Raw genomic sequence first — 21,335 nt, 5'->3', positions numbered from 1 at the left:
ATTAACGGCTGTGGCAAAGCTGGTATGGCGGTCGTCCACTGGGTTGCAGGGTCAGTGGTTCGATCCCCTGTCTCCTCGTCATATGTAGAAGTGTCCCTGGGCAAGACGCTGAAAAATAAATTGCTCCCGGTAGTTAGCTTGCACCCTGCGTCGTAGCGGCTGCTATCGGTATATGAATGTGTATGTGTGTGTGATTGGGTGAATGTGTACAAAACAATGTAAAGTGCTTTTGGGTCTGTAAAAAAAAGGGGGGGAAAGCGCCATAGAGGTGGAGTCCATTTACTATTTATCCATTTCCCCCATAAAACTAAATAAACTGAACTTCAGTAAAGTACTCTAATGCTAACACATCTTACCCCCATTATAAAGGGACCATACTGTGTAAGTGACATTGAATAGACAGTTTAGACAGCTGAAAGGTTTATTACAACATTTGAAAAATATGAGTAACTCTTCCACACTGTGCTTTGTTTTCTTAAGCACCAGCCACAATGTAAAAGTCTTGTTGAAGAAAAACTGAATAATATGTCAATCTACACACAAATAAAACACAGATGGCACAAAGCGATCATGACCATTAATAAGAATATTGTTCTGGTTCACTGGCAGCAAAAACAAAAAACATTGGGGGGGGGGGGGGGGGGAAAAATCTTTCTTGACCTTTGTAACATGTAGTCTTCTGTGTCGTGTCACAAAATATCAGGAAAAAAAAAATCCAAAAATAAAAATCAATATCTGTATTTGGTGGAATAATCCTTTGGAGACACCACCAGACCTCTTCCTTTTCTTGCCCCTCGGTACACGGTTTCAACAATGTCTACCATCTCCTGCTTGTCCTCCATGGTCCAGTTGATCTTGTTGTTGTTACCGGTGCCCAAATCAATCATGATGTGTTTGTTCCTGAAAGATACAGATAAGCACACCAGGTTGTACGGTGCTTCCTCAACACTCACGTTATAGTGCATTTAAAACCAATCAAAAAGGTGGAGTCAGCCATTCTGGAGAGCGCTTGTTGTCAAAAATCTGTCAATATCTTCTCACCATCTCCCACCTGTATGTGTGTGTGAGCTGGGGGAAAAAAATGCCTTGATAGTACACAGTCTAGGCTCTGTAAATGGCCATGTTGCTAGCTACAGTGGACCCCTTTGTTTACATAGGCTGTGTAATAACACTGGATTTATTTTCGGGGCACACACACATGGTACGGACAGGTAGCGGATCGTGAGGAGATATTCACTGATTTTGACCACAAGCGTTCACCAGATTTGTTGACAACACCTTTACATAACATTTACAGTGCCATTTTGAAATGACCAGAGCGCCTTACCTGAAGAAGAACATGACGGTGCAGGGGTCGTATAACTCGTACATCTTGTTGAAGTCGGGCACTTCAGTGATGTCCACCAGGTAAACCACTGCAAAGTTCTTCACCTGTCATAGAGCGCAGGGGAGTAGAATATTAAAACAACGGTAGAGCGTCATTGAGTCATTATGAACAGCAAAGCATTCAACAGTACAGGAACAACAACGTAACATTGTAAGGTCAGTTATTGGATTAAACAAGACAGTTCTCTTGGACTATTGATTTTTTTTGCATGCATTGTAATAAATCATATGATGCTTGGACTGGCTAATTGATATAACCTGCCTTTTCTACTTGAATGTAAGATACTAAACATCTTTGGCTTTTGCCTGCAATACCTGACTGTTACAGTGTGCTGGTGGAAAACATGGGTATGCTTTATTAAAGGAATACTTCACCCATACGGAACCAGCGTTCCATCATTATAAAATAACTATTATAATATAATGAATGAGGTTTGTCTTCCCTTGGCCCAGCTGTCCTGTTAACACTAACCCTTACTGTGATGTCACAAGAAGGAAACTGTAGGGTTAGACAGTCCGATTTTTTTTTTTTGCACATTTATACTAAATAGGATCTCCGAGTTCAATACACCTTCATATTCCAACCGGTGAAGTAGGCCTTTAAGCTTAAAAAAATAATATGGTTACATATCTAAAAAAAAGGTATCACTGCAATGCTTCTTCTTTATAACAGCCCTAATAGCTTTGGGCAGCGTGTTGTGTCCAATGAACGGTCTACAAATTGCTGATGAGAGTTAGGATACCCCCTATTCAACACACTGGAATGGGGAGCTTAGTGGTAAAACCAGCAATCAACTGCAAAGAGCCGTGACACTGTGATGAATCTTCACGTCTCTTTAGCAGACATTATAAATCTTCTCCACTAAAAAGGGAAAATCTACAACATCTAAGAAACCCAGCAGAATTTTCTCTAGTCTATATGATGTTCAGCTAAAGTCAAACTACAACCACAAACTCCTGTTGGTCCCTATGGCCGAATGTGTGAATGTTGTCAGGCAATCATTTCTCACAGTTTAGAAATATCCCTTGACATGGAGCTGTTTTTATTTAAGGTGCACTATTAGGCCTTTCACACCAAAATGAACCAAGAGTCAGTTCCAGGCTGGTGTTGGGGTCAGTTCAAAACTGGTTACAGCCTTATCCCAGTTATGAACCGGTTGGTTTCACATCGACCGGAGACAGCTACCGCTAGCTTTAAGCACAACAACAGCGGCGAATACGTCTTATTTTTACACTTGTTGGCTCTCGCTTTGCTTTCTTAAGCAAACAGGACCCATACAGCGTATTCTCGCCGGTCAATTTGATCGCTACGTTCGGTAATTATGTTATGTTTACGTCTCGTAGTAGCGGTGTTTTTAAACATGGCGGGCATGAGGTTTGAGTTGCTCTGGTTGGTCAGGATAATCCCTCCCCCAACCGCTGGCGCAAGCAGTTCTTATCAAACCCTGCTCAATCCTGGGGTATGAGTTCCCCCGGTTTTTACGGCCCGGAGCAGGCTCTCTGGCGGTGTGAAACCAAAACACTGGCTCTAACTCCGAACAAGCCCAGAACTAGCGCCGATTTTGCGGCGGTGTGAAAGGCCTATATGTAGTTTTAGGTGGAGGGGATGTGTTTACATTTGCAGAGCCTGCAGTTAGTTCACAAAACATATTTCCTCCTACATGTAATTCTTAGTATTGAATCCTTCTATCATCATATATCAAAACTATATTATTGTGAGGCACATGGAACCAAAACATAAGACTAGAATATGTTTGTAAACCAAACTGTGGGCCCTGCTGCTGTAAACAACAACAGTGAAACAGTAACCTTTAAGGTAGCTTTAGTGTTCCAGTGATCCAATTTTCCGGTGAGGAAAGTTTGTTTATTCAGATATGAGAATATAACTTAGAAAATGTTCACTTCTCTGACACACCCCAAGTTACATAGTGCGCCTTTAGACCTGCAGTGTGTAGAATTTTGGGTTTTATTTCCAAGCAGATTTTGTAGAAAGTAATTATAATATCCATAAGTATATTTAATTTAGTGCATAATAGCTGAAACAAATTTTTTGATTTTTTTTCCCCCTTAGAAAGGGTCTCATATATGTCCATATTTCTCCATATCTTGGACCAAGGCCTAGTGGCCGCCATGTTGAAAGCGTCATAGTGGGAATGTCATCAGGTGCATTGTTTAGAAATTAGAATTGTTCTTGTCCTTGAAGGCCACTGTAGCTTCTGTTATTATTCAAAAGGGGTGGGGTTACCCAGGGAGCGTTGCATTCTAGAACTTTCTTGATGTTGTCATATTACACACTGAAACTTTAAACCTGCAGTGTGTAGAATTTTGGGTTTTATTTCCTAGCAGATTTTGTAGAAAGTAATTATAATATCCATGAGTACATTTAATTTAGTGCATAATGGCTGAAAAAAATGTTTTGAATTATAATTTTTTCCCTTAGAAAGGGTCTCATATATGTCCATGTTTCTGCATATTTTGGACCAAGGCCTAGTGCTGCCATCTTGAAAGTGTCATAGTTGGAATGTCATCAGGTGCATTGTTTAAAATTTAGAATTGTTCTTGTCCTTGAAGGCCACTGTAGCTTTTGTTATTATTCGAAAGGTGTGGGGTTACCCAGGGAGTGTTGCATTCTAGAACTTTGTAGAACTTTCTTGATGATGTCATACTACACACTGCACCTTTAAGTGGAGAATAAACCATTTCTTGACAATGAGTCGCCGTGGCAACATTTACTGCAGCTAGACAAAGGCCAATCATATCATATAGCTATTAATAATGCAAAAGTCCCAGGGGACTTTCATAATGCAGGTGTTGTGTCAGGTCCAGACGGTCTAATTGAGCCACTGTGTGTCCAACACTTTGTGAAACTAACTTCTGTTAATAACAGCCTGTGATGATGAGGAAGTTTTGTTAATATTATCATCATGAACATCATAATCATTATTAGTTTTTTAATTTTACATCCCCACAAAAAAAAGCCTTGACTTAAATAGCTGAAAATAAAGACTTTTCAGAAATAATCTAGTAAATCACTGTAATGTGTAATAAAACATAATACAATTTACAGAAATATAAGTTTTCAGTCTGAATTGTGCTCTTCACGTACAACCAATTCTATCCTTCAGTCCAAATACAAGCTGACAGTCTGCCCTGTATTGAAAAGCATAATGTAGATTGAAAGCTATTGGACGCAATTCTCGGTGTAAACCAGCAGGTGGTGCTCTTGAGCATGTTTAGGTTTTGGTTAACTTATAATGCTAATGTTATGACACACGGATTACAGCCTGGAACAGAAACCAATCGAACCTTTTCAGCCATGCTGTAGAGAACTTCGTCCATTTTCATGCACGTTGGGTCCCAATCGTGTCCAAAGCGGATGACCAGGACTCGGTCCTCTTCAGAAAGGATGGCTTGGTCAACCTGCCAGCCATTGTGGAGATGCGGTAGCATGTACGACATCTTGATACGTAGCTGTCGATCCCCAAGCTGCAAAACAACACATTTGACTATAGCTTCCCATAACTTAATAAGCTCTAATAGTACCGACAAGGATTTCAGCTCATGGTTTGGGTTGTGTGAGCATTGGTTGTGAAATGTACTTAGCCCTTAGCTTGTTGGCATTAGCTACCTCTTGTTAGCCGATAATAAGTATTCAAGGAGGCAAGATTAAAACCTTTCTGGATATTAATTCAAAGTAATTCGAGCGAAAACACTTACCTTAAGATACAGGGGTGAGTATTATATGATGTTATAAATGTTGCGCGTTGTAAAAACGTAGCTTTTAGCTCCAATATAAAGCAAAGCCCAGCTGACTGCTGTGTACTTTTCCGTAAACGAAACGTTGCTGCTTTAAGCACGGCGTCATCAAACCAGCGACAGAGCGTACCCGACGTGTTTACGTCACGTATGTTTTTGTTTTGTTTTTTTGTAATGGAAAGATTAGAAATAGAAAAAAACACAAATTTATAAAAACTAAATACCAATATTACAATAATGGCAAAACATTTAGGATAGGGAACACTGCAAAGAAGTATTCAATGATTTAAATGAGTTAAGAATACACTTGCATTTTATTTTTGTTTTTCTATACAATAATATGTCCTATAGAGTTAGTTTATTTGACTTAATGATTGTACTACTAACTGGGAACAACGTTCTGGATACTTTGCTAAAAAAAAATACGTTTCCAATATTTCTCCAATCAACGGAATGGCCTTTACAAAATAGTCACAACACATGTTTTCTAAATTAGTCTCAGAGAACTCTGTTACATCATGCTTCTTTAATGGTCCCAATCCACATAGAATAACATGCAATAGTAGAAAAATAGATGAAGTGCTTTCAGGTGATAACATTGTCCTTCAAAGGCTCTTGTGTAACAGAATGTTATGAGGAAAATACCCTGCGTGACACCCACATAATATTACCAAACACAGTCGAACAATTACAGAGGCATTATCTCTGTAACACCTTAAGTAAACCAAAAGCCTAGTTTGCAATGAACAGGTCCCAGTGTAACCATCTCTATAGGTAAGACAGTAGTTATCTTCACCGCCTTATCTCGGTTGATAAAACTTCAGGAATCAGCTGACTTGTGTTTGGATTGTAATGGTTGAAATTGCCATTTTTCTGTGCCCCTTTAGGGAGTTTCACAATGTAAATGATACTTTGTGGTATAATTACTTTATTTATCTATGTAAAACCTAATTAACTTTCTTATCTTTCTCTTGCTTTGAGCCACCTCAGACATAAACACATATAAAATAATTAACTTTTCTTTTTTGGGTGAGGGGGGGGGGGTCACGTGAATAAGGCTTTTACATTTACAAATTCAATAGTTTCAGTAAATAGACACCAAGACGAAACATTTATTGTTGTGCAATTCATTACAGTACAAACAGAAAGTACGACGGACACGGTTCAAAGGTTATAGGAAAACTTTCCAGTCTATGACATAGCAGCATATTATGGCACTCCTTAGAAAGAGCATGAATCATAAGAATTGTCTTAGGCCTATATCTTTGATTCCTCCACTAAACTACACAATCGCATTACTGTGGTTCTGCCAGGTTGATTAACAAAAGTTTGACTGTTTGAAGTAAGGCTATTTGGTCTAGGACACACACGATTGCTTTACACAAACAATGATAGCCAATTTCACAATAACTTGAAGATCCATTTTCCTAACTAATAACATCAACACTGTAATCGTCACTTAAAGCTGATATAGGCATTTTTTTTTAATTCGGTATGGCTGTTGTTTTTTTTTCACATTGTATGACATCAGCCTTCTGAAGCAAGTCTCTGAACACGCTCTCAAACCTAGACCAACAGAGGTGACTCTCCTGCCATGTTCCTCATAAAAGTCCTCTGCTTTGAAACCACACCCAGTTCAGCACAACAGTCCAGACGGCAGCTTAGCATCATGATCCCACTGTAGTCCAGCAGGTGGCACAAAGGAAAACATTCACAGTTTTTATTTTAATTATTTTCTTGGAGACAAAACGACTCCACCAGTGGTTCTTTGAAACATCGCAGGACGTCTAGAGAAACATAATTCCATTTTGTCCGTCAATATTTTTCCCACGAGGCGACATGAAAAAAAAAAAAAAATCCTGTGCACAATTTTAATGTCTCACAATCCCTGAGCAGCGCTTTGTGCTCGGCCCGAAACAGACAGTGTTTAGGATGAGGTCAAGGGGGGTGCGTGCGTGTGTGCAGTCCACCACAGTGAAGAACGCTGGGCTGACACACTGTGCTCCTTTTACCGCTCCTAGTCTGAGGGATGCTCCGGGCACGAGCGATTCACAGCAAACCACTTGTCTATGCACCTGTCAACAACGAGAGAAGGAGGAGAACTGAAAAAGTGTCTCTCTTGTGATCACAGTAAAGTCATTTGCTTTGCTTCTCTGCTATGATAAATAATCTAGTATCTATGTGGACACGTAGAGCTGTACAATTGATGCAGGCCTTGTTTAGAGTTAGATGAGAAGACTGATACCAGTCTCATAGGAGTCTGTTAGATGTAAAGCTACCACGAGCTTAGCTTAATTTAGCACAAAGAAGGGGGAAAAAAAGGGAAACAGCTAGCTTAGGTCTAAGGTTACACACTCCTCCTACAGGCACCTCATGCATTTTGGGACACGAGAATGGGATCATTCTTGTCATGTACACTTGGCAAATAGGTGTACTGTTTTTCACAAAATGTCTGACATTAAAATTGTTCCTCATTTTTTAAAATCTTTCAGATAGATAGTTTGCATCACTTGGTGCATTTTTTGCACTTGTCAAACTATTTCCGATTTAACGTGTGTATTTGCGCGTACTTACCCTTTATGGTAGATACAGAGGCAGGGCAGCCTGGCAATGGTGTCGCCCTGCTCCAGTTCATCTAAACAGATGGCACACTCCCCAGAGTCTTTGGACAGGATATCCTCTGAGAAAGACAATAACAGCGATTAAATCAAACTGAGAAAAAAATCAGCCTCGCATATACCAAACCATGCATCAAATGTTCACACCTTCAAAACCATCTGTTTAACCTTTGGGACCAGGATACCTGGAAAACTAAAACCCTACAACATGCAAAGTAGGTCAATACTCAGTCATAATAGTTTGATTGTATATTACATAACTTTCTGTTTAACTGAATATTTAGCTATAACAGGCCAGAGTCTCAATACCTGAGAGGACTCAATTGGTCTGCCTGTAGCTTTTCATGCACGTACACTAAACTGGAAAAGAGAAGTAAGATATGCTCAATCAAATTTACCTTGAAAGCATTTGCATGGGTGAGGTGAAGATTAAAAGAACGACTGTATTGCAACGCCATCAAGCCTGGGATGTGTCTACTCGCACAATGTGTGAGTGAAAATGTATTTGCCTTTCCTGTGTGTGCATGTAGGTGTGCGTGCACTACACAGGTGCTCGTATACAGTTAGTTTGCATTCATGTGGGTGGTGGTGTACATGTGCAGCTGCCTTCCATAGCTCAATTTGCTTCAATATCGTCATGCTGCATTGCACTTCATAATTGAAGCACTTTATACATCATTACTTGTGTGTTGATTTTTGTTGTTGCAAATGTGTGTGCTGCTTGATTGTGTAATGTGTGTGTGGGTGATGCGTGTGTTGTTGATTTTGCAGTATGTGCGCTGCCTATGTTTGTTTATTGTGTTTTGTGTTTTTTAAGCTACTGTCATGTGCCCCCTTTAAATTGCCCCTCGGGACGAATAAAGTGATTTGAATTGAATTTAATTTAATTGAATAACGTTAGAACAGGTGTATTACTGTGGACAGCAAGTTCTTCAATACTCTGTCAAAAAATCATCATATTCAACACTTTGCACATTAATTCATGCTCATCCTCATGATCTAGTTGTGGAAACAATATGGATGACAATGATGACTTGGGAAAAAGAAACAGAAGCAGTGGTTTAATGTATATACCTACATTTTTGTAGCTGCATTTAAGTACAATTGTAGGTCCAGTCCTTGATTACCTCGGTCTATTGTATGCTACCTTATGTCATTACTCCATTCACTTTATTTGAGCTATTATTTGCATTGCTCATCAAGATTTGACATGAAAAACCAATGTGATATTGTAAAATATGAAGCATTGTTATTGAGCAAACCACTCAAGAGTTAAAACATATGTCCATGTCAACGACATATTATTGGGCTTGTAAAAATCCAGTATTGTATATCAAGTACAGTATATTTTTCTGCCCTTTTTTCACATATTTTGCTGTTATTACGCTTTTATCCAAACAGACTTAGTACAACTGGAGGTAGACAGCATTAAAGGTCGAGTCAGCGATTCGGGAGGACGCTTGTTTTCAAAATGACTTTATGTCAAAATCAGTGAATATATCCTGATGATCCGCTACATGTCGGTACTGTATGCTTAGGCTCTGTAAATGGGCATGTCAACAAAGCATAAAAAGTGGCCCACCGTAGCTAGCAACATTCCCCTTTGGAGAGCCAAGGCTGTATATTAACACTGAACTTTTTTTAGTGCGTACACAGTATGGCAATTGTGTTACTTTCTGAGCTATCCAGCAGGTTTCCAGTTAATTACTGGATGCTTTTATTTTTTTTCACAGCTCTGGGACTCTCGCACGCTTAGAGCTCAGGTCTACAATAAGACACACATGATCTGTGATAAGCAGTTATAAATAGACGTGGATCTGTTAAAAAAGATCCCAACACAAAAAGGTTGGAAACCAGTTTAAAAGTTAATGAGTATCCCTCTGACGAGAGCCATTGTTCTGCAAAAGAGGCACTTGAACATATGCCTTGAACTTAACTCTAGTCAACTTTATTTATATTGCACATTCATAACAGCCGAGGTGGACCAAAGTGCTGTGCAGTAAAATAAGTCAAATACATTACATCCAAAACATCATAGAGACACGTAAAAGCAAAATGATTTTGTGTTAGGCAACTTTAATGCCATTAAAGGATCTGGAATTATGGACACTTAGTAGTCTGGTCTCAGCCTTCTGATGCACCAGTATTGTCATAGGTCAGTTTCACGTGTCCTCCACATAGCTATGTCTTAACTAGTACCACCACCACTGAGGAATAGCAGATGTTCATGGTAGCTGTGGCCAGAGACGAATACCAAATCCTTCCACTTAAAAAAAAACCCCATGCCCTCATGCACTTTGGACCCTGATATCTTACTGTTGTAGGTGAGGCGCGTTTTGCTGAAGCACATGAGCAGGTGCTTCTCTATTTCATCCGAAGCCATAAACTTGGAGCAGACAGGACAGTGGAAACCTGGGAGGAAAAAGACAAAAACAATAACATGAGGAGGACCCAACCGCTTTCTCATCAGCCTTTATTGACATGTATACAAGAGAAGGCCTGGGGACGGTTTGCACTGGCGTGATCTTACACCAGTGCTTACGTGACATAACACCTGCATGCACTTGATATGGCTCTGTGTGGTGTAAACAATCTGTTACAATCTGCTTACTGAGTAATACAATGTTGTGGTGTCACTGCTCCTTACACAAACTAGCTGCAAACCCATCCTCAAGCTCAGAGGCATTAAAGGTGGCCTATTGTGCAAAACACCCCTTTCCATGTTTTTTCTACATTAATATGGGCCCCCCGCTGTGACTGGAGACCCCCAAAGTATGAGGAAAAAAAACCCTAATTCTTTTTCTCCACTTATACCTTTCTGAAAAGCTGTGTTCAAAAACCCCAGTCAGATTTCTCTGCCACGTCCCCTCATTACCAACCTAACTTAGCCCTATATCTACCTGTGAGGAGCACACCCCCAGGTCCCAAACCAGGAAGGCAGGGCTTAAAGAAACTGGCTCGATTAAAAACGGAGCGTTTCAGACAGAGGCTGAAAAGAAGACATTCACTGTGGCACTGTGAGAAATATAGAGGCATTTTTGAACACCACACCATGAAAACAGTCTGTTAAAAAATATATATATATACAAATTTGAATATAACAATAAGCAAAATATGTGACCTTTAACTTTAATTGCACTGCATGGGTTAAAAACTTAATTTATTCATTCATAATTTGATCCACATATACGGTACATGGCCTCCCGACCCAGCTGCACTTCATTTGAGATAGTTGAACATCCTGTGTGAGATTATAACGCCGCACGCGAGAGAGGAACTATACGGCATCATATACACCTCATGTTTGTATATTGTGTTTGAGGGGGGCTGTGAAGAAATAGGATAACACACAATGTCAGGCCTGTAGAATCATGATCGCACGGATCTCATGATGAGCAAAGGTGATAGAAGATGAGGTGATCAATCATTGGACTTCCTCATCAGGGAAATGACCTGTGCCGGTAATTGGTTTAGACTAGATTCATTTGATATCTTTATTGCCCATGTTATCAAACACAAGGTTTTAAGAGCGTCGTAACAGTCCTGTTTATATATACGTATATTATATATATATATCTTTTTTTAACTTATTTTTGGTCCAGTCTGTACTGTAGACAGTTGAGGAGGAGCTTGACTTGCAGATTCAGGAAGTTTATGTGTGTGTGTGTGTGTGTGTGTGTGTGTGTGTGTGTGTGTGTGTGTGTGTGTGTGTGTGTGTGTGTGTGTGTGTGTGTGTGTGTGTGTTGTCAGGCAATGTGTAACCAGCAGGAAGCTCTTATCTGCTGACCTACATAATGCACTCTTCCCTCTGGCCTGAGTGAAAAACAAGCCAATTTTGCAAGACAGGCATAGGACGGCAAAAACAGTACAGCGGAGCCACCTGTGGCTCTAATAAAAGTGCAGAAGTTTTAAACAAAGGGCTCAGTGATCACACTGGCAGTACAATATGTCAAATGAAAGAAAAAAAACTTTGACAGCAACTGTATTATCTTATCATCTTGTAGGAGTAGCATAAACATATGGTATCCAACATGTTCTAACATGTCTACTCTGAACTCATACTGAGTACAAGAAACACATTGTTAGCACCAGAAATATAGGCTACAGTTATGCCTCATGAGATTTTAAAAAATGCCCTTGGGTAAGATAAGGACAATACAGAATACTGTTAACTAAACAACAACACATGCCATTTAAATCGTACAAAAGATACATTGAAATACCATATTGCATCATAAAATAACTGAGTAATAACGTATTAATGTGACTTTCCAGATGTTTAGCTTTTGTTATTGTGTGGTTTTTCCAGGCTTACCTCCCAGCAGGTGAGGGGACAGGTGGGCCGGTAGAGAGCCTATGAGCAGCCTGTGGCCCTCGGGAGGCAGCTCGTCTTCACCGTCCGTGGCATCGAGACTCTGATTGAGAACGCGTGACCCCGACCTGGCCCGGCCGGCCGGTATACTGAGCCCGGAGCTGTTAGGCACTCCACCCGTGTAACGGATCCGGGGGCCATCTGGTCCGTTGGTGTACCTGAACCCTGCGATCCTTTCCCCTCCGCTGGAGTTTCCAGACGGGAGATCGGAGCTGGAGTAAGCCCGAGTTCTGCCGTCAAATACTTGGCTGCTCTGCTTGGCACCCATGCTGCCTCAGGTGTTGTTATGTTGCGCTTTAAAGTTTGTTTTTCTTAGTCGCGACACATGGTAACAGAGAGCTCTGAAGATCTGACAGCAACAAAGGAAGTGAAGCCGAACCCATGAACAACAACAAAGGCGATCTTATCCAACATGTTAAAGTTTAACGGTGCGCTCCGTGCGTAAAGTGCGCACTCGCTGACGTTTAACTTGATTTCCAAATGGTCGTGTTTTTTTTTTCTTTTTTTTTTCTTGGCAGAGCCCTTCCCTTTTCTAAACAATGGACAAAACGCAAGAGCTGAAACCGCTTCAGTTACAAGTCTTCGGTTCCTCCTCTTCAGACGAGGACATTGGCGCAAGTGTTGACCCAGAGACCATCTGGTTCAAGTTTGTTTTTGTGCTCAACTGTGGCCGTCTGGAAAGAAAAATAAAAGCAGGGATTGCCCTCCTCCCCCCTGCGAGGCAACTCTGTCAAGCTAAGCAAAGTTCATCGCGGCAAGATCGATGCGCCTTCAAAGTAAAAGCGGCGAACACCCTATTTAGGGAAGAAGAAGAAACACGTGACGAACTGGAAGTTTCCTTATTATGTTGTGGCCTGAGCTGGGGAAGTAGCTCTCTTTGTCTGTTCCTCTTGCCCTCAAATCATTCTGCAGACATTTTAATGGTAGAGAGTGATTAAGTTATTTTACTCAAGTAGGCTTACTGTGTTTACATACAATGTTGAGGTAGGCCTACTTACAAGAGCATTTGCATTTCTGCTAATTCGTTTTTCATTTGTATAGATCTATTCATAAACTTCAATTTAACTGTGTATTACTTGTACTTCTACTAAACTAAAGTTCAGGTAGGAAATGTTGTATGCTGCATTTCTTTTTTTTTACCACTATTGCCACTAGTTAGGCTACTTTCCATACTTTATATAGAACACTTAAATGTTTAAAATATGATGCAATGTCCCCAAATTATAAGAAACAGTTCATATTAGCTCAACCTTTACCAAGTAAAAGTACTCAGTGTCCTCTTATGCTGTTATAATATTATATATTATATGTCAGATTATTTTTTAATCATGTATTCATATAAAAGCAGGATTTCACTGTTGTAGTTGGTTGAGGTGGAGCTTAATTTGAACCTTTTTTGTATATAACTGCAACTAATGATTTTTTTTTCCACTGTGGGCTTATTATTATCTTTGTAAATAGTTTATTTGTTCAGTTTGTAAAATGTAAGAAAGTATTTAGAAATGCTTATCACAATTGGATTGTAATGGCAGTGGCCTGACATCTGTAATGCTCAAAACTTGTTGTAACTTGAAAAGCGTTGTTTATTTATGCTTTAAAAACCTGGGGGGTTTAAAGGGCAAGTTCACCCAAATTAAAGTTCCATATGCCTTGTGCTTGTAGAGTGTCAGAAATCACAATAAATGTAGCCTATATGTAGGCTATATGTGTATAGATATTCATATAGGCTACATTAAGCATGCGATGGGTCTCTTAAAGGGACATTATGAGCTATGAATGATCCAAATGTAGTCATACAGTTTGGTTGTCCAGTAATTTGCTTCTAGTAATTGAGAAAAAGATACAACTGATTACTTTGTCCATACACAATTTTCTGTCCTTTTACTTTGAAGGTCAAATCACAGCCCCCTGTGTGTGGTTCTCTTCCTGTCTCCAGCTTGACGCAGCTCAGAGTAGGAGCGTCAGGTGGCGCGTGACGTCAAAGGCACAGTAACACCAGCGGGGCTGTTGGCACAGCAGCAGGTCACCAGTCCACTCTGTGATATGAAAAGGCCTCCATGTTAGGTGCCTTGTGTTCCATTAACTCCAGGCCATTAGAAAAAGAAGCAACACACTCTGTTCACACGCTTTATTGAACAATTTTTTTCACACACAATCGGAGGACAAACAGAAGATACTCTGCATGACAAAACATTCAAATAGGCAATCAAAAGACAAACATTTAAAGGCCAAAGTAAAGGGGCAAAGGGTGAACCTCTGAAACAGTCCTGCATATGGATGGAGTGACTGAAGCATTGCAGTGCGCTGGATGTGACATACGACAACACACTGTGAGATTAGAGAGATAACAGGGTAGGCACGGCAGAGGGTGCCTGCAGACAAATATTTTCTATTCCATGTTATATCACTCAGACAGGGGGGGGGGGGGGGGGGTGCACTCATTAAAGATATGGTTAAGAAAAGCCTGTAAAAGAAGCCTAAAAACTAAAAAAAAAACACACACAGCGAAAGAGGTTTTTGGCCAGCCTTAGGGAAGGCCAGATTGTGCCGAGGAAGTAGAAGGGCAAACTGTGAACAACCTAGCAACAACCAGGAAGGAAGACTATACAGGACAGAAGAACTTAGAGGGTGTCATGTGACAATGAGACACCCACACCGGGAAGAGCTTAAGCTGCAGCGTGGGGCCTTTGTTGTGACCGTCATATGATAGTAACATTGATTTATAACGTCCTCATCAAAGTGACATTAAAACTCATTGAGGTGTTACAACACCTTAAGAGACACACCTCAAGAAATGATCCATGCTACTGATTTATGTGCCGATGTGTTCAATGCTTTTTGCCTGAACCCCTAAAGTCTACTTTTTTAATTTTGTGTGTGTGTGTTAAACAGGATGGTTTGAGGGCTGCCCCACCTGACTCTACTGTACGTTACACCCATACATCCTCCCTTCCCTGGAAAATGATACAGCTTTTCCACTCTGTCCTCTTTATGTGCATCATACGCTGCCACAAACTGTTACTTTACTCCCGTTTATCTTTCGTTTTTCATCTAGCTCTATTCTCTGAGGCAACAGACAGGCAGAGAAAAGTAGGTTATCTAGATCACATTCATCTCCAAAGCCACCGGGGGGGAAATGTGTCTATTGCGGTTGGACACATGACTGTATTTCTTTCAGCTGAGACTGATGTAATATTGCTGCGCCGTGGAACTTTAACTAACCAGATGGTGAATGATTATGATACTTGCATTGTACATGGCTACAACTCATGTAGCCCCAAATGTGTGCGTGTGTGTGTGTGTGTGTGTGTGTGTGTGTGTGTGTGTGTGTGTGTGTGTGTGTGTGTGTGTGTGTGTGTGTGTGTGTGTGTGTGTGTGTGTGTGTGTGTGTGTGTGTGTGCGTGTTCGGTCGGGGTATGGGTCAACACAGTGCAACAGGGTGCACTCTTTGGGAAGCAAAGCAACTGAGACATTCAAGAAAATGGTGGTGTATTTTTTTTAGCAAGTCGACTGTAAGAATGTGCTTGTGTCGTGTGTGTGCATATGTGTTTGTGTGTGTGTGTGTGTGTGTGTGTGTGTGTGTGTGTGTGTGTGTGTGTGTGTGTGTGTGTGTGGTTGAATTGAGTTGAGTTGAGGCCCATAGCTTGAGAGCAGCTCTGCCCCAGCTGTAGGCCCTCGTCCCGGGGCTCATCACTGCTGGCTGACCCCCATCTGCTGGTGGTCTGGCCCAGGCTCCCCCTCCATGTCAGCGTGGTAGTGCTCAAAACTGTCGTCTTCTATGTCTGGGAGACCCAACAGCTGGCGGGTGAGGGGGGGGGGGGGAGAGAAAGAGAAGGATGTGTTAGAGGTTGTAACGTGAAGATGTGTGTTCATAACGCGGACAAAAATGTCTTTCTGCATTGTATACAGAGGGTGTTGGTGATGATGCCTAGTTTAAACATTAACAACATTCAGACCTATGCATAATGTTCAGCCAGCTGTGTACTGTACTGAGGGGGTTACGGGCACTTGTGAAGTAGCCTACCTGCACTTTACTCGACTTTATTCTTTATGTTTCTTCTAGTACTTTGAGTATATTTAGATTTTGAAGGTGATATACTTTAGTAACACTTTGAATACAGAACTTTTCCTTGCAACAGAGTATTCCTACACAGTGTTATTGCTACTTTTATGTAATAGTAAAAGATCTGAGCACCCCACCCACAACTGTGTACATCCAAAACACTAAGGCAGACCTTCATTCATTTACCAATGTAAACACAATAAAAGGCCTTATAGGAATAGTTTGGTATTTTGGGAAATAAGCAAATTTGTTTTCTTGCTGAGAGATAGATTAAAGATCCACAGCACTGTAATGTATGTAAGTGAATATGAAGCTATACGGCCAGCAGACGGTTAGCTTGTCCTAGCATTAAGAATGGAAAGGGGAAGGAAACAGCAAGCTTGGCTCTGTCCAAGGGTAACAGACTCCACTCACCTGCACCAATCAACACGTTATATCTCGTTTGTTTAATCAAAACTAAAACCTGGTTTGAGAAAACAACATATTTACCAGGGCAACTGTTCCAGATTATTTCTTGGCCATGTTCACACGGCCATGTAGCCACCATTTCCAGACAACCCAAATATGTTATATTTGTGTTATATTCATTATTTAGGGGGTTATTACTCGTAAAGAAATATCTTAAACTATGCTGATAATCCATGAAAGACACATTAAATAAATGGCATGTACATTTCCATCGGTTTCTTAATCAATTATCGCCATCAAATGCCATTTATAATCAGCATTCAATCTTATTGGGCTAAGTTTATGGAATTTAATCTTAAGAAGTGTAAATAAGCTGTTTTGAATTGAGGTTTTGCGAAAATGTACAGTTTAGTACTGGTACTCTTTCATGTACAATCAGGCCCGCCCACACAAATGGCTGGGCCCCTGAAAACCTCCAGTCAATGGGCCCCCTTACTCATACTTTACTTGTATCAATGTGTGTGTGCACTCATCCCTAAATAAACACATACATGTATTTGTAGATAGACTAACTATCTTATCAACCAGGGATGTGCAGGGAGAGTTTGGGGAACAGTAGCTCAAGTGAGAAAAAGGACTATTTTGTGATTATTATACTGTATATATTTTTTAAAATAGTAGCACATTTCTGACTTACTTACCAATTTATTGTAATACCCTAAAACTCATGCAATTGCTTAATATTCAACAGATTTTTACAAAATAACATTGGTTTTCTTGAGTATTCACTAGGTTTATCACAGGAGCAGGCAACAACAAAGGACACTATCACAGACATTGCCTATGCTGCGGGCCGCCCCTGAGGTGCAGTAAAGAATTGGTCAGACATCCTTATGGTGTGACACCTGGGTCTGGTCTATGCAGTATGTTCAGGTTGTGGCATGAAACTCATGGAACATTTTTCAAATTGTACCTGGCTGCTGGTGTCAACCTGAAGACATAGGTCAAAGACTTTGGACGTTATTGTCCCCAAAGGGAAATTCTTCATCACAAAAATGTACGTTACGAATTTAAACCTGTTTGTACACCCAGACACAAGTAGCAGGACCACTCAGGTAAAATAATCCATGTGCCAAAACTGTACAACAATATATCAAAACCAAATTCTGTAACCATATGGCACACAAAAAAGTAAAGGAAAGTAATGCATTATTGTATTAAAGAACTATATTTATCTGATATGGAGACACCTGAATTCATCAAAGAAATAATTTTACTATAACTCAAATTAAAGAAGCTCTTCAAGACTAGATTATTTTTATTAAGTGTTAAAATTAAACGGATGCTGGGCTGAAAGATTCTACAATTACTGGGAGAACAAATTGGTATTTATTTTGTGATTAACACATTACTACAACAAGGTGGGAAGCCTACAAGGCATACTGTATAATAAGGGGTCAAATGATAAATTATACCAGTTCCCTGGCCAGCCTCCATTCCCCCTCAGCTCAGTTTTGTGGTACCCAGTCCACCTGCGCTGGGTAAGGGTGGGGGATTACATCATTTTATGATGTTTAAAAGGCACATAGGTAATCTCTAGTGAACACTTGGCCAATGTTTGTTTATGTTTATACTTACCACGTTAATATTTGTCTGTCAGAGCCAGTGCCCCGCCTAGTCTGTTCCCCAAAACGTCAAATTGTAAATATAAGCAGCTAACGGCTCTGAGCCAGGCTTTTTAAAATTGGTGTTAGCGACTTTTTGTCAGCGTGCCGTGCACACAGGACGGACATAAAGTGGAGGGTAATGGAGGAGTAGATATTGGCATTTTACCCAAGTTACGATATTTAAAATGTTTGTTTTGTCGTTATGGTCGTGCTGCTCGTGCAAGTTTTAAATGGTTATAGTGAATATTTCTGTTAAAAATAATGTTAAGCTTAGTTAGGTTTTTGGCCTCCGAAGACCATGGGCCCCCCAAGGGCTGGGCCCTAGAAAGCTTTCCCACTTCCTACCCCTTATGGGCGGCCCTGTGTACGATAGACACAAATATTAAGAGTTCATAAAAGGCCTTGAATCATGGTATGTATCATTTGCGAACGAGCAAGGCAACGATAAAATGACTGAACTCTAAGTAGGGGGTTGGACATGTTTTGTCCCCCCTCTGGAGAGAACAGAATGTCTCATGGTTGTAATGCATCCAGACACAGCATGCAGAGGTTTGTTTCAGTGTGTCACGCTTTGGTTTCCTTACAGGCCTGAAGGATGTGAAGACCTTCTCCAGCACCTCCAGCAGAGTCTTCTTCCCACAGGAGGAGATGTAGTCCTGGGCCAGCTGCAGGAAGGGGAGGCAGTCCTCACTCTCGCTCCACACATGCTACACACACACACACACACACACACACACACACACACAAACACAGGGGAACAGAGATCAGTAAGTATACACGCAAGAAGGCATTTGTAATGAAATTGTTTTTTTTTGTATGTACCCGTAGTTGAGGCATACGTCACTCGCAATTGAGAGCGTACATGTTGTTGACGTATGGAGTTGTATATTGCATGTGGCTATTTGATGCACGGGTGTAAAGCTATGTTCACATTGGAAGCATTGTTAAGCCTCATCCATATAACAGCATTGTTCCAAACTAGTGTTGAAACCACATTGAATAAATTATAAATGACTAGTGTGAATTCATTTGTGTGCAAACACCAAATGTCATTGGGAAAACAAACAGGCATTTAGAGTACCTTAAAGTTTCATTTTCTAGAAGGGAAATAGTATTCCCCTGTGTAAATATATACTGTATATAGAGTTTATACCAGAGCCTCCTTGTGTGGGTTATATAGTAAGGCACAACCAGGGCCGCTGCTACGCTTTTGGGTGCCCTAAGCAGAAATTGTCAGTGATGCCCCCCCACCCCCCCCCAAAAAAAAACACCCAGAAGCTCGCGTCCGCAGGGCGCGAGCGAAATTTTTTTGCCCTTGCAAGATCTCTGCGACTGCTTTTTGGCACATTTGCCAGCATTTACTAACAGAAAGAACAGCTTAACTTGTGAAAAAACTGCCTTTGCAAAGGAATTGAGTGATAGGATCATAGACTGATTATGAGATAATGGGCCCCTGGGCTTACACTCTTAAAGGGCCCCCCACTTGTCCCTATCCAGTCAGGTACACTGAATTTTCTACACGGATACATACAATTAATGGCAAAAACATATTAAGGAAGTCAGTGTTTCCCACAGGATCTTGGGGTGTTGTTGGAGGGACCCTGTACCTTGTTGGGGGGTGGGTGGATTTTTTTTTACCTTTTTAAAGTAAAATGCATCAATCTGGTGCACTTTGTGAGGAAATTTCAGAGACTAGAGAGATATCAAATCCTGAGATGCAGAAGGAACATTATTTTTCAGATTTTTCTTAAACAGGTAGCACTCTTTACTCTGCAACTGTAAAAACAGTAGATTGGTCTGCAGACCCATGTTCTATGATGGAGGGGCCCATTTCAACAGATAAAGGGTGGATATGAACAATTTAGAATTCACACATATAAAGTTTATTTGTGTATGTGTGAGGGGGCCTTCAACCCCCTTAGACAGAGCTACTAATGCTGTTGTTTTTAACTTGCTTTTGTATTTCTCCCCTACTAGTTGAGGGACCCATGATGATTTCTATCTTGTTACATTTTAATGAGTATTTATATTTAGGCTATTCCTTTTTGGACCCTGTTATTGACATCAGTGACTGAGCTCTTTGACTATGCAACATGAAAAGTTACTATCAGTATCTCTGGCTAAGGGCCCCCCTGAGCCCTTGGGCCCCTGGGCCTGTGCCCGGTGTGCCTGTGCAGTAATACACCCCTGGATAGGTTACACAATTAAGAAAAAACAACGATGGGCCTGTTCATAACTAATTTATATATTTTTTGTAATGTAATGATTATCATGAACTTTAAAAAAAAAAAAACTATTTTGGGGGGGCCCCGGACCATCTCTTTTTCCTTTTTAATTAAGAAAAAAAAAAAAAAAAAAAAAAATTATATATTTTTTTTTTGGGGTGCCCCCCCCAGGAACTTGGTGCCCTACGCAGTCTGCGTACTCTGCGTATAGGGAGCGGCGGCCCTGGGCACAACTGTACAGCAGATGTACAAGTAGAAAGTAAAGCTGGGTCAAGGGAAAATGCAGCACAGAGAAACTAGAACAGAGCAGTTATACCAGATAACCACAGACATTTCTTTAAGGTCATGCAGCTGACAAAGGAGTGGAAGTAACACAAGCATTGGTGACGATTGACAAAGAGACACAAAGTCCTGAATATTTAACAAGGAGAGAGTAAGAAAATAATAATTACAGGTAAATTAACCAATAGGCTAATGGTGGAGACGTAGTTTCCGAATCCATCCGCATTGATAATGATACATTCTTGAGAGCAGACAGCTACGTAATATGTTCATGAAGGCAGCATTACTTCATCTTGGCCTCGCAAATACCTTCATATGCTGTATAATGTTATGAATGACACCATAGGTCAGGAGCTCTTGTATGCCACATTGTAAAGGCCTAGCTCAACAATACGACAACTGCTACCTTTGGAGAAACATGACTATACCGGATTGTGTGTGTGTGTGTTACACTTCTGATCCGTCTGATCCTAGGGGTTGTGGTTATGTGTACAACCCGGGTTTTTGAACTACGTTTGGCCGAGTGCTTGTTGTTAATGTGCCAATGGCCAATAAAAC

The 21,335-nt window shown here is 40.7% G+C and overlaps 3 protein-coding genes across 3 annotated transcripts in view; all 3 read right to left on the bottom strand.

Moving 5' to 3' along the window:
* Positions 1-409: 409 nt before the first annotated feature.
* txnl4a (thioredoxin-like 4A) lies at positions 410-5,238 on the bottom strand. The gene is made up of 4 exons (XM_080044998.1): positions 5,104-5,238; positions 4,693-4,872; positions 1,328-1,431; positions 410-900 (listed from the first exon to the last, which is right to left on the bottom strand). Exons 2-4 carry the CDS (start codon positions 4,843-4,845, stop codon positions 729-731), a joined length of 429 nt encoding a protein of 142 aa, XP_079901124.1. The 5' UTR covers positions 4,846-4,872; positions 5,104-5,238; the 3' UTR covers positions 410-728.
* A 996-nt stretch (positions 5,239-6,234) lies between these two features.
* On the bottom strand, positions 6,235-12,824 carry LOC307264376 (E3 ubiquitin-protein ligase znrf2-like). Its single transcript, XM_080045785.1, has 4 exons — positions 12,076-12,824; positions 10,077-10,172; positions 7,717-7,822; positions 6,235-7,217 (listed from the first exon to the last, which is right to left on the bottom strand). The coding sequence occupies exons 1-4, from the start codon at positions 12,398-12,400 to the stop codon at positions 7,160-7,162; spliced, it is 585 nt and encodes a 194-aa protein (XP_079901911.1). The 5' UTR covers positions 12,401-12,824; the 3' UTR covers positions 6,235-7,159.
* Positions 12,825-14,262: 1,438 nt separating this feature from the next.
* mturn (maturin, neural progenitor differentiation regulator homolog (Xenopus)) overlaps positions 14,263-21,335 on the bottom strand; it is a 10,649-nt gene continuing 3,576 nt past the window's right edge. The window contains exons 2-3 of the mRNA XM_080045154.1: positions 18,855-18,977; positions 14,263-15,930 (exon numbers count right to left, since the gene is read on the bottom strand). Coding sequence (XP_079901280.1) covers positions 15,823-15,930; positions 18,855-18,977 — 231 coding nt within the window. The 3' untranslated portion in view covers positions 14,263-15,822. The remainder of the gene's footprint in view (positions 15,931-18,854; positions 18,978-21,335) is intronic.

This window comes from Ammodytes marinus (assembly GCF_949987685.1).
Source record: "Ammodytes marinus genome assembly, chromosome: 17".
Lineage (NCBI taxonomy): Eukaryota > Metazoa > Chordata > Actinopteri > Uranoscopiformes > Ammodytidae > Ammodytes > Ammodytes marinus.
Note: the sequence above shows the minus strand (reverse complement) of the source record. Positions and strands in the feature narration are given on the sequence as shown.

Bases quoted from the DNA above. Each gene is read 5' to 3' on its own strand.
- txnl4a (XM_080044998.1), bottom strand. From the start codon at position 4,845: ATGTCGTACATGCTACCGCATCTCCACAATGGCTGGCAGGTTGACCAA. The intron at 1,432-4,692 runs GTTCGATTGGTT...GCTCTATGACAG, and splicing joins TCTACAGCATGGCTGAAAAG to GTGAAGAACTTTGCAGTGGT. The intron at 901-1,327 runs GTAAGGCGCTCT...TGTATCTTTCAG, and splicing joins ACCGTCATGTTCTTCTTCAG to GAACAAACACATCATGATTG.
- LOC307264376 (XM_080045785.1), bottom strand. From the start codon at position 12,400: ATGGGTGCCAAGCAGAGCAGCCAAGTATTTGACGGCAGAACTCGGGCT. The intron at 7,823-10,076 runs GTAAGATATCAG...TGTCTTTCTCAG, and splicing joins AACGCGCCTCACCTACAACA to AGGATATCCTGTCCAAAGAC. The intron at 7,218-7,716 runs GTAAGTACGCGC...CGTTGTTGACAG, and splicing joins CTCTGTATCTACCATAAAGG to GTGCATAGACAAGTGGTTTG.